This window comes from Cygnus olor, chromosome 1, assembly GCF_009769625.2.
Source record: "Cygnus olor isolate bCygOlo1 chromosome 1, bCygOlo1.pri.v2, whole genome shotgun sequence".
Classification (NCBI taxonomy): Eukaryota; Metazoa; Chordata; class Aves; order Anseriformes; family Anatidae; genus Cygnus; species Cygnus olor.
Window position 1 is genome coordinate 127809663 of NC_049169.1, and position 12894 is coordinate 127822556.

The following is a 12894-nucleotide window of genomic DNA, read 5'->3' on the forward strand; positions in this document are numbered from 1 at the left end:
TAAGCACCACGTCCAACCTTGCCTTGAACACCCCCAGGGATGGTGACTTCACCACCTCCCTGGGCAACCCATTCCAATGCTTGACCACTCTTTCTGAGAAGAAATGTCTCCTCATTTCCAATCTGAACCTCCCTGGTGCAACTTGAGGCCATTCCCTCTAGCCCTATCATTAGTCATCTGTGAGAAGAGGCCGACCCCCAGCTCCCCACACCTTCCTTTCAGGGAGTTGTAGAGAGCAATGAGGTCTCCCCGGAGCCTCCTCTTCCCCAGCCTAAACAACCCCAGTTCCCTCAGCCGCTCCTCACAGGACTTGTGCTCCAGGCCCTTCACCAGCTTCGTAGCCCTGCTCTGGGCACACTCCAGGGCCTCGATGTCCTTCTTGTAGTGAGGGGCCCAAAGCTGAACACAACACTCGAGGTGCGGCCTCACTGCAGGGGTCACAGCCTTTCTGCCTGAGTGCTTGGACCAGCACAGTGGAGTACAGGAGCACAAGGGTAGGTGGGAACCTGAGTAGGTGGAGCACCCTGCTCGGGCCCCTTCCAGGGCTGTCCCATCAGAGCCCTAGCCCCAGCAGCCAGGTGTGAAACCCATCCCCATGAGTCGCCACTAGAGGAGCTTTGGACTGAGTGGGTTGATGCCTAGGGGTATGGGATACGCTATGGGATACACAGGAGGGATTGCACAAGACAATTTACCATTAGGGAAGGAACCAACAGCAAGGGAAGAGAGAGATTTAGGTGAACAGGGAAGGAACAAGTGTATCTTCATGTATTCCTTTCTTGTTCTTCCCTGGAGGGACTCCCTTTTGTTTGTGTGGGGGTGTGGGTGCTGGAGTCACACCATGGGCTGGGGCCCCTGTGCCTGTGGTGCTGCATCAAGAGAAAGCACGAACGAGTTTGTGAGCACCAGTGAAGGTCAGGCAGGACTGTCCTGTCAGGAGGCAAAGTGGTCTGGGGGCCAGGGATGTCTCCGAGGGTGACGCCATGTCAGGGAGCTGGCTTTTGGGGAGCAGGGGAGTACCAGCCAGCTCTGCGTGGGGACTCGGGGGTGGGAGGCCTGTGACAGCAGCTGCTGTAAGGCTGTGGCCTCGGGGACGCACACGTGTGGGTGACAGCAACTGGGGAGACTGGGATCCACGGGGCAGACTGGGTGTGAGCTCTGCTGCTGGAAGGATCCCCACAGTACACATGCTTATATTTATATATATGGATACACTAGTGGACCTCCGACCTACTCAGGCATAGAGAAGCAGGATAAGTGCTTCTCATGGGTGCTGTCTGTTTGGGTGAGGGCTGTTTTTGTCTGTGTGCTGTGTGGCTGGCTGCATGTATGCTTACGTTTGTGGTGTGTGTGTGCTCTGCGTGCGTGTCAGGGGAATATGCCTTCAGCCTCGCTACTGGTTGAACTCGTGGGTGTGAAGCTACATCAGCTTTGCCTCTCCTGGGCTTTTGGATCCGGCATGATGTATTTTCCTGTAGCATACATCCTGTTTTTAAAGCTTAGAGCATACATCTGAAAGAGTCTGGGCAGAAAGAACTAGAAAAGATTTAAAAATTGTTACCCATATTGGTGAGAAAGGTAGAATGGCGATATAGCATGCAGTTAGTTGCTTATCTCTGAGAAAACTTGTGTAAGAGTTAGGTACATATAAAAGGACTATTTGTAGACTTTGCCTTATTTCCTCATAAGCGTTTTGAGAGAATCTGAAGGATTAGTCAGTGCTTCCTTTATTCCTTCCTGGTCCTTCCTAGGATTTAAAAGCCTGTTTTGTTTTCTCTTTGACTCTGATAGTTAGGTGGAAGACCATCATCTACAAGCCCCGTCTTGAATCATATCAATGTGGTACATCCAGTTTCTTATGCAAGCGATTCTTCACCAAAACACGTCAGATTTACTGCTGCTTTTCAATTAAAGTACAGGGCTGGAAGAGCACTGAGTAAGCCAAGAGCTTTGTTTTCCCAGAAAGCTTGAGGTGACAGGAGAATGCCCAAGTGATAGGGAGTCCAGCTGTTTTCAAGATAAGCTTTTATCTTCCTCGTTTGTTTTTCTGGTGTTTTGTTTGTTTGTTTTTGTTGTTGTTTTTAATGATAGGGCATCAATTTATATGTGTATACGGAAGGAATCGCTGAAAAGAATGATTTGGGAAGAGGTATATCCTGGAAGGCCACAGAGGCTGAATAGGAAACTGAGACACATACTGCCAACTATGGACAGGAAGTGCTCGGGACAAGGATAAAGAAATGTTGGCATTCAAAGGAAACAGACTGAAAAAGTTTGTACAAATATCTGATTTCTGTACTCTTGTGGGACAACGGTATTTGGAGGAGCTAACAAGAAAGATACTTGAGGAAGGGGTAAGATGAATCCAATCTTTAGGAAGTGAAGTTAATTAGAAAGTATTATCTGATACACTAGAGGCCAAACATTTCTGAGTTACACCATGTGATTTTAGAAGACTTTGTCTTGAAGATAAAAAGTGGTAGACATTCCACTGTCTGCCATTGTGGTAGACATTCCACATTGATAGACAAATATAAATATTGTTTCAGTGGCTTGCTAATGACGTAGAAGAAATGATGGATTTGAAAAGAAACGTGAAACAGGTGGAGGTAGGCAGGAGGCTGTTATAAGGAAAGGAGTCAGCTAATAGTTAATGCATCTGAATGCGGAATCATACTTTCGGAAGGAGTGAGAAAACCTGATCTACAAGGCATTTGTTTTTCTTGGATCAGTTTTCACAAAAACTTTCCTGGAATTAATTTCTTGGCCATCTTTTCTGGTACTTATATTTTGATTTAATTGGATCCAATGACTCTAAGCTTATCTACTTTATCTGCTTCTGAAAGGCCTTCATTTCATTAAAACTTGGTATTTTATATCGCTGGATATTTCAAATGACAAGCGAAGCTTTAGACTAACTCCAGTTACACGTTGGTCTTCATAGATCCCAGAACTTGTTTTGTGCATTGATTTGACAAAAGTACCAGAAATGACAGCCTAAATTTACATGTTTAGGGTTTGCTTGATGGTTCAGCTGGCTTTGCAAAGTGAAATGCATAGAAACAGCTTGCAATATTAGGATATTATGGTTTGGCATCAGTAGTTAGAGGGTGTGGTCTATATTTCATTCATGTTGCTTTGGATCAGCCCTTAAATTATCTGCAAAAAAGAAAGAAAAAAGAAAACAGTGAAAGCGTGAAGCCCAAGAAGAGACTCCAGATAATCCAGTTTTGAAGCTCTAACATTCTTAAATGGTAATAAAACCACTTGCTGTCATTGCTCATAATGACGAAATTATGTAAGGGTTGTCCATCTGCTGTTGAGTAAGCTTTTAAAGAACACCTGAAGGAGGTACTTTTTAAAAGGACAGCATTACTGTTAAAGAGTGAACACTAAATACTGGTAATAACATTACAGTTCTGTGCCAGCCTTTTAAATGTATAAATAAACTTGAGTGATCAGGAACTGAATTCCTTCAGATTTTGAATATCATTTACGCAGAGATGTTTTTATCTGATGATTTCTTTTTTCCAGCTTTGGAGGCTTGTAATAGATCTGAGCCACCTGACCTAGATTCAATGTGACTGGTTACCCAAGTGACCAAGCCACGGGTTCAGTGATGTTACTTGTGCAATTTTCTCAGTCTCAGTGAAAACCGTAGTGTGAATTTCCACAGGAAACTCATTGGGTGATTGGTGTCTTGTGTGTGGGTTTTTTGTTGCCTTTTTTTTTTTTTTTTGTAATGCATGATTTTGAGTAATAAAATAAAATGGAAACAGCCTAACACCAAATCAAAACTATTGCAAAACCATTATTAGAGGGCAAGGCATCTCTTATTTGTTCATGTGCTGTTGCCAAGAAAGCCTGTTTTCCTGCTTCATGAGTACCTCGCTGTTGCTGCTAGGCATGGAGAGCAGTGCCTTAACATGAACAGTCTGAACTGACCTATGAGTTGATCAAGAAATGGCATTTCCTTGGCCTTTGTTGTTATTCTCTTGGGGCTGGAGGAGCAGTTCCTGCCTCTCCCCTAACTCCGGCTGAAGATGACTGAATAAAAAGGGAGCTGTGGAAGCAGTTGCTTCCTCACAGGAATAGTTTATGGTTTGCAACTTTAATGTGAAATGACAATAGTAAGAATACTAATGTACTATCTGGATAAAGTTCTGTTAAAATGAATAAAAAATATGTAGCTATCTATTCAGAGTAAAAATGAATGAAAGCTACTATTTTTATTCCTAGCACTGTCACTACCGTTGCTGTTTTGTGCATCTTTTGAATTTACCTTCTGAATAAACAGAAAACTTCACTGAGAATGCCTATCCCTTTTGTAGGATAAAATTGCTTTAACATTCATAGTGGTTTTCTGATTTTCAGACTCTGGGGAAGTTTAAATGCCAATGCAGGTGAATCGAGTGGGAAACATTGTCTTTAGCTGCTTGCCTGTTTTGTTATCCTGACCTTGAGCCTATGTTGGAGGATGTGGGTTCATCATGAATACACTTCCTCTGTTTTCTGTTTCAGGAGTATATCCAGATGACGTGATATGAAACCTCTTCCATTCATACTGAGGTAACTGAAGACATCGTCAGTCAGCAGAGCTGGGTAACCTGCGTTCAAGAACTTAGGAGAACCACTGAAGAATTCTTATGACCAATAAGGTTGGGCACTATAAAAGTTTCAGGAGAATACCTAGAAGCCACTAGTTAAAAACACAAGTGGGACAAGCAGGATCAGCAACCTTTCACCCTGAGTTTAATCCCAGAATCAGAACAGTAAATACATGCTTCTGTCACCAAGTAGAGAAATAAAAGGCGGGAGATGTAATTAACACAACCAAAAATAGGTTTATGGAAATCAGCGCTAGGGCTGCAGCCAGCACTTAGATGCCCTCTTCCCTGGGAGAGGAGTTTGTTGCAGGAACACATACCATTGTGAAGGGGTATTAAGGTGGAGAATAGGTTCCAGCTCCCAAAGGTGACAGTGCCAACAGCACAAGAGTTGAAGATGAAACTTATCAAACTCTGTGTAACACCACAAGCTGGGGATGCCTGACATACCCAGGATTAAAGATTGAGATTCAGGAAATGTTTTGATATTAAAAACCTCATTTAAACACCTAAAAGCCCTCACATTCAAACAAAGACTCCAAAACCTTTGGAGGAACCACCTTTCCTTCTCCTGTGGGTGGCTGCCGAGTTGAGAAAGTGCTGTCATGTTTTCAGGTGTCTCCACCCACAGTGCTAACATTCCCTCAGTGCAGGTATGCATTGTGGTGTATCCCTGGGGCTGTCAGCCTGCTTTTGCCCAACAGCCTCTTTGAAAGGCCTCATCGTAGACATTTGATAATGGGAGTGTCCCTCGCTGACGGGACTGGCCCTCTCACCGACTGAATTTGAAACTGTGATACTAAAACAACAGTTCTGCCTGTTGCTGCCCAGTGCTGGAACAGCCCAGCAGGCAGAAAGCCATGTGGATGGTGGGAATGCAGCCCTGTGTGCTGCACAGCCTGAGAGAACAGCTTGGCTCTGCCAGCAGCATTCCTCCTGTGCGGCCTCCCCAAAACACAGCGCTGTTCTAGGCATAATGAAGAGCCAAGCGGCAGGGAAGAGCAAATCTGGAAGATGGATGGCTGCAATCCAGTGACCAGATCCTTGGGGAAGTACTCGCTTTCTCAGATGTGTATGTGTTATGCAGAGCAGAAGATAACAGCGAGAAATACTCCCCAGAGCAGGAACATCAATACCTGCAGAGTTCTTGCCTTAGTCCCTTCTCTGAAGCAAGATTTATTTTTATGATAGATGAATGCTTCTCTTTTTAAACCTGCTCCAGCAAGAGATGAAAATTAGAACATGCCTCACATTTTCTAGCTCAAGGAGGACCTCGCTTGATACCATGCTTGAGCTGATTGCCAAGTGTCTGAAAACACTGTGGGTGAAGTGTATAGGTAGATTTGTTGGTGGTGGTGTGTGCGTATATGTGTTTTGGAATTCCACTCTGTGGAGAAGGTACCATAATTTTCACTGTAGCGTCTTAAGTTCTTAAACCCATTTGCTTTATTATCTTCCAAACAGAAAGCACCCCCCGTTCGTAAGTCGTACCGTGCACGTTTATGTACATTCCACACAGACACCCACACAGCACGCTGGGATGCTTTGCCGAGCAGGAAGGCACAACCTGAGAAGAGCTTGTATATGCAGTGATGCTCCATGTAGTATCTGGTTTATATTACCACTGGATGGGCTTGACTGTGGTATGCTGTGTACGTGTACCCAAAGGTACATGCTGAAGCCTGGATTTTGCAAAGACTTAAAAAAAAGTCACCGACTTCACATATGTTGTAAATAGTTACAAAGATTTCAGCTTGTATATATAAAAAAGCAATGGGTATGTTTTATGAGGTCTAATGTTTAATTTTCTCTCCACTGAGCATGAAGAAAATACACAAGTGTACAACGAGCAGATAAAAACCAGATTGTGCCTGTCTCTGTGGGCTAAGCTTGTCCTGCAGTTCTTGCTTATCTGTACTTCTGGATTGGGAGAGGCGCATAATATACATCAGCAAATGATCTACATAGTCATTAACTGCTTGACCATCTGGTTGAAACAAATATTATAGAAGCTGATTCCCACTTGGAGACCACTCTGGTACCACACCCATAGGGGAAATCTTCGTATCTTTGCGAGGCACGATTTCAAATAGCTCAGCTGCGTTCTCCAAGGCTGATTTCTCCACTCTAAGGCACTAGACTTCCATATTTCCACTTTTGTCCATGTACGCTTTTCAGGTACCTATGTACAGGGTAGCAAAGCTACTGGCAGAATGACAGATGAAAACAAAAGCTTCTTCTCTTCCCCTTTTCCTGCAGGTATGCAGTTTTAGAACATTTAACCCACCTAGCGTCCGTGTCCAGACTTCTCTATCTCCCACTAACCAAAATGACTTAAACTTAGAAGTGCAAATGCTACTTTATTTTATGTTCATAGTTTATCACCCGCCTTTTGGCCACTGCTTGCTTTATGTGATAAGGTTCAGTCACTGGATGCTTTATGCCTTGGGTCTTATGTGTTGCAATTTGTTTTCCAGCCAAAGATAAAGTAGCAGTCTTTCCATTATTTTTCATCTCTGCTTCCTTTCTTTCCTGCTTAACCTTTTGTCCCCTGTAGAATTTGGGCAAATCCAGCAGTCTTTATATTCTGACAAAACTGTACTTGGGGGCTAAATTCCACTTAAATCGAGTGACAGTTTAGATTGGATACAGATTTTTCCCTTACTTGGTTTGTACAAAATCTTAAATTGAAGGGAAAACAAGATCAAGTGGTTTGAAAGGCGCGATGCACTGAGACTTACTTTTGGAAAAACTGTACTCGTAGTCCAGTAGATCAGACTTTACATTTCATTACAAGCAAAGAGAAGGTGTGATTTAATTGCAGTCACGTTTATTTGCAGTTTCTATACACACTTTCTAGGTAATCAAACTTTTCCGACACATTTTTTGAGAGGGGTTCACAATGAAACTGTCACCGTTTTTACTAAAAATAAATACAAGACTTAAAGTGTTGCACAGCTCTAAAATATACAAAGGCTTGGATTTAATGTAAACTTTGAAAACATTTTACAAAAGAAACCATCTTTGCAACAATTTAAAAAGTTCATATTTACAAATATTACAAAAATACAAAATGGATGCAAGTCCATAAACCATTGTCTTTTCTGCCAGCATGAACTGGTGCTAGTACCAAAATAGTTACACTGTAACCTTCTTAATTTTTTTTTTTAAATTCTTTAAGTCATAACCTACAGTATTTCTCTATATCTGCCACCATTGCAGCAAATGCACTCAATCACTGACCTTTGGCAAAAGCAAATATATGCTTTATTTGCTACAACTATTCCATCTTCTCTATGCTGCCATGAAAAAAAGGGAAAGAAAAAAAGGGGAAAAAAATGTTACTTTTCAAAACACACAGCTGTGTAACTTCCAAAATCATCTCCAGAACATCAGTGCAAACAACGGAACAACAGGTTGAAACAATGATTCACTGGTGGCCATTAGGCACATACTGTACCCTGTTTCAAGATGTCTGATGTTCCCCTTGCTCTACAGCTTGTCCTCCGGTGCCTTGGAGGCACACCTGCAACACCGAAGGGGTCTCCCTCCATTTCCTTTCCTCTGCCTCCCACATTTGTTATGAATTCTCTTCTTCACAGTGGATTTACAGTGGCTTTGTTTGTGTTTCGATCCGCTGAACGGAAAATAGGAAGAAAGCCTCTCATAGATTTTACACAAAATAAGACTATATTTCAATGTGATTGTTCTCTGGTCATCTTGTATGTGAAGTATTGCCTCACAATTCAAGTCAAAAAACATTTTAGTGTGTATATATATTTATATATGGCACCTATGAAATTGTTGACTGGTAATAAAAAGTGGTATCACCAAAGTCAATTCATTTGTATTCTCTTAACAGTTTTGAACGATTCTTTAAAGCACATAGAACACCTTTAAGGGCAAACGTTATAAAAGAACTGGTAAAATTTTAGGGAAAATGACTTAAGATGACAAACTAAGGAGTTTCTGCCCAATACCTAAACTTCCTTTACTCATGTTCTCCAGAAAGTGTTTTGTTATATGCTATACAATTCCTATTAAAACATTCCCATTCATTCATTTCACTTGTGTTTAGACTTATTTTATTAACTAAGCTACTAATGTGACTAGCCTTTAATTTCCAAACCTTGCCCCACCTACCTTTTTAAAAACTACTTTAGACTTCCCTGTTTTGAAGCCCTTTAGCTGATTTACCATGCCTCTTCCCAACACACGTACTGCATGCATAGTGATTCCATCTTGCATACTGCACACAACCAGACTACACAGGAGGACGGTAGGATACCCTGAATTATATATTTCTTGTGGTAAACGCTAGACAAAATGAGACACAAACCTTATGGGAAATAACATTCAGGATTTGTTAAACCATTCTGACTTGCTCAAACTCTTTAAAATCATAACCGCTTTAGGTTGAATCTTCCTCTTAAAAACACAATCTGCCCTCTTTTAAAACTCTCAGCTTTATGCATTACATGAATAAAAGCACACACACACACAAAAAAAGGAAAAACCCATTTCACACATCCCACTTCCCTATTATTTACTTATGCTTAAAGCCAGCTTTGAGTTGATTTCTTTAGTACCTAAGTACGCTCTTTCTGCCATCCTACTCAACCTGTCGTACTGCACACCAAATTCCTTCTTGTAATATTTTCTCTGCACTAACCTTTCCTCTATTCCTCTACTCCAAAGCATATACTATAGCAAACAACACCAACTGCACAAATTTTGGACAAAGAGGGCCTTGTTCTCTGAGTAGCATGGTCAGGCTACATCATTGGAAACCACGATGGCCCAAAGGAGAATCAGGCCAACAACTGGTTTTATTTCATTTAAAAATTAAAAGCATAAAGCAACTTGTGGGTTAAGTTTAAAAGTACACATCCTTTCAGTTTTAAGACAAGAAAATTCAAGTAACTTCAAGTAATTCAGCTTTTATTTCCCTGCCTTTGTTTGTATCAAAGCAGTTGCTTTGACTTGTCTCCTCTCCCACCCCATCCCAGTCCCCCACCCTGTTGCACGTTTCTGGTGAACCCAGACGAAATCCAAACTGTATGTGGCTGGCACAATGAACCAGAGCTTTCCCCTTCCCGGATTCGCAATGAATATAAATAATGCATACACATACCTATTTCCCAGCTACATTTTCACAGTGTCATTTTTGTAAATATTTAGGTAGCATGAATCTCATCAGCACAAAGAGAAAGCTTCACTGAAAACTCATCGCAGATATTTACTGAAAAATTGAAAGCGCTTGTTGCATGCTTATAATTTATTTGTTTCCCTTAAGAGCCAGAAACTAATCATGTTTAAAGATTATAGTTACCAGGTTATGACTGTGTTATGTATCCCAATAGCCTAATAGGAATACGAAAGGAAGTACTATTTCCTCACGTCTATTCTCGCCCAAGCAATCCCTGTTAGCACGAAGGCCCAGGGGACACCGTCAGATGGGACCATTTGGGGCTTCGTATTAGAAATGACTTAGTTGTGTCAGAAGCACGCCTGCCTTCCCAGCTGATTATCACGGTGAAACTCACAGCTGCACTTTTCAGTTAGCTTGTTGGGAGCTACGTTAGAAAGACAAATGGTTGCTTTAATCCGATCTCAGTCAGCCTTTACGTTTTGTTAGCTAAGGTGGAGAATTCCTTTCGACTGTTAAATGTCGTCTTTGAGGCTTATATGGCACCGAAAGTGGTTGTTGGTGGCCATGTGAATTTATGTTTGATATGAAAATGGTATTCACAGAATACAGTTATTACATTTGACTTCTTTTGTCTTCTATAAACAAAGTTGTTATGCGGTAAATTGTTTGCCACGTGTCCACTTTTTGATAATTCTATTTACAAATTTCTATCAAAAATATGGTATTTACATATGTTTTGTTAATTTCTTCTAAATTTTGTTTCAGCTCATTTTAGTGTAGAAAAATACCAATCCTCAAGAGCATTTGCTTTTTTATTTTTCTCCCTAGGGAAGCACTACAGTGAGGGATTTGTTTCTAGATGGGCAACTTCTGGGGAAAAAAAAAAAAAAAAAAAAAAAAACAACACAAAAAGTCTCTTTGAACTCTACGAAAAGTGTATAGCCTTGAAATCTACAGTGACAACAGAAATGAGAGTGGGATAAATGAAATGAAGCTAAAAGAAAACAGAATAGACGTAGCATATCTTTCTACTTTTATAAAATGTAGAGTAATAAATAGCTACAGCTGTAGTCCTGTTTCCCCAGCATCTGACGAACACAAACACATTTAAGCATCGATATTGCCCTGCAATTATTATTATTATTATTTCTTTGACTGCTACAGCGTTGGCCTCTTATATTCACATCCTTACACAACCCACGTGGTGTCAGCAGTCCCTGGCAGCCTATGTTGAGCTCTGAGAAGACCGGTCATCATGGGGGCTGCCGTCCGAGTTCTCGGTCTCTCCCTCCGAGATGGCCTGCATGGGTGTGTTGTACAGCCTGCAGCGCACGCTGTACCGGCTGCTGCTGGCTGCCGGCGGCGCCCGGGAGCGCCCCACTCGCGAAGACGCCGACATGGGAAGGCTCTTGGAGGAGAATCCTTCTGCATTGACCCTCGGGGAGCAGGGGGACAGCGCATCGGGACTCGCCACCGGGGGAGACTCGTCCAGGCTTTGGGGAGCATCCGCTGTCAGCTCTCCGGGTGACTTGGGCAGAATTGGACTCTTCAGAATTTCTGTGGCGGACATCCTGTAGCTAGAATCAGACCGACTGCCCTTTTTAAGAAGCAGTAGTTTAAACTCCTCGTTAGATGTGTTGGACTTCTTGGCATTCCTGTATATAAGCCCGGGGGACCTCTGGCTGCTTATGGGAGCACCTGCGCTGCTGGTGGGCGGTGCGCTGCTGGCGGGCAGCGTACTGCTGGCGGGCGGCTGGCTGCTTGTCCCAGAGGAAGCTCTCAATCTGTTCCTGACAGACAGGTCTCCGGAGTCCTTTCTCCCAAGAACTTTCCTTTTCGATCTGTAAAAATACAGAGGAACATTCTTTCATATGCTATCTTTGTAGAAGAACGCTTCACACTAGCATGGAGTTTCACGGATTCACCATGCTTTTAAACTAGCTGGAGCTTCCTTAATCCCTCTCAATCTTACCCACCTCTTCTAAAACAATTCATGCACAAACAGCTCTTTATAAAGACAATGATGCTTACAGAGTCCCAGGTTAGCCAAATACTCATCGAAACCCATTTAATATCAGAAATCTGTAATTTCAGCTGTGATCGCGAATTTCAGCTGAATAGAAAACACACTAAATTTGAAGAGATGCCTTCTCATCACTTCAGTGTGACAACTCACTCATTAAGAAGGAACTGGGGGGAACACCCAGAAACCACTGTGGGGACTTTTCTTTGGAGACGTGTTTCTTAGAGAGAACAGCCTGATGTTATTTGTAAAGCATATATATAAGGCAAACACCCATAATATGTAAGCAGGCTAGTCAGGTATCACCCTCCCCCTCTTTCTCTCTCCTACTTATCCACTGTGATAAGAATATTTGCCCACCAGCATTATCAAAGCCCAGGCACTGGGTTGCCAGGATGCGGTGACTTGTTATGGAACAGGGAAGTGTAACAGCATGTGAAGTATTGCTTATAAGGTCAAGCAGCAGCAAATCTTAGACCAGAGCTGCTGCTGGACAGCAAAACGCATGGTCCCCAGGTGGCCAGGGATGTCTCCACCATCATCTGCTTCCTCTAAGGACTGAGTGACTCATCTTTTAGGTGAAGTCTGAGTCTAGATTACGACTATTGTATCATGTGCTGATTATGAAGAATTGACCTGATCTGCAGAGGGTCCATGTGATTAAAAAGTCTAAGTATCAGAAATTCTAGATAATAAGAAAGCTACTTTATTTACTAGAATTCTATGTAACTGTAAGCTATGCTTGCTGCTAGAAACTGTAGATAACAATAAGCTGTGGCAATTGCTCAAAAATTTATGTGAAAATAAAGCTCTGATTATAACCACAACCCTGTGGACAGTCCTCATTCTGCAAAGGATCCCTAAAAGAGTCTGCCTGTCCCTAGTGTCAGGTGACAATGTGAGACCATAAAAAAGCACTTTTTAGAAGCTGTCTTTTAGAAAACTAATGCAATAAACTAAAGAAGGTAGTCTCAGGACAGAGGAAATCGAGATGAAGAATTTCATACAGAATCACCAATCATTATGCAGTTGTCAGCCCTACCAGAGGTTTTCCTGGAAGTCTGGCAAATAAACCTGACTGAAGTCACGGGGGGCCTTCAAAAATAGCAGAT

The 12894-nt window shown here is 42.2% G+C and overlaps 1 protein-coding gene and 1 long non-coding RNA gene across 4 annotated transcripts in view; one reads left to right on the plus strand and one right to left on the minus strand.

Annotated features, from left to right (window-relative positions):
* Nucleotides 1-349: 349 nt before the first annotated feature.
* LOC121057947 lies at nucleotides 350-9100 on the plus strand. Its single transcript, XR_005814032.1, has 2 exons — nucleotides 350-494; nucleotides 4522-9100. It is a non-coding gene; the product is annotated as an uncharacterized LOC121057947 (long non-coding RNA).
* The window catches only part of NHS (NHS actin remodeling regulator), a 248586-nt gene continuing 243469 nt past the window's right edge, over nucleotides 7778-12894 (minus strand). For all 3 annotated transcript variants that reach the window (XM_040532721.1, XM_040532732.1, XM_040532716.1), the window contains one exon: nucleotides 7778-11600. In XM_040532721.1, the coding sequence (XP_040388655.1) occupies nucleotides 10985-11600 (616 nt within the window). In that variant the 3' untranslated portion in view covers nucleotides 7778-10984. The remainder of the gene's footprint in view (nucleotides 11601-12894) is intronic.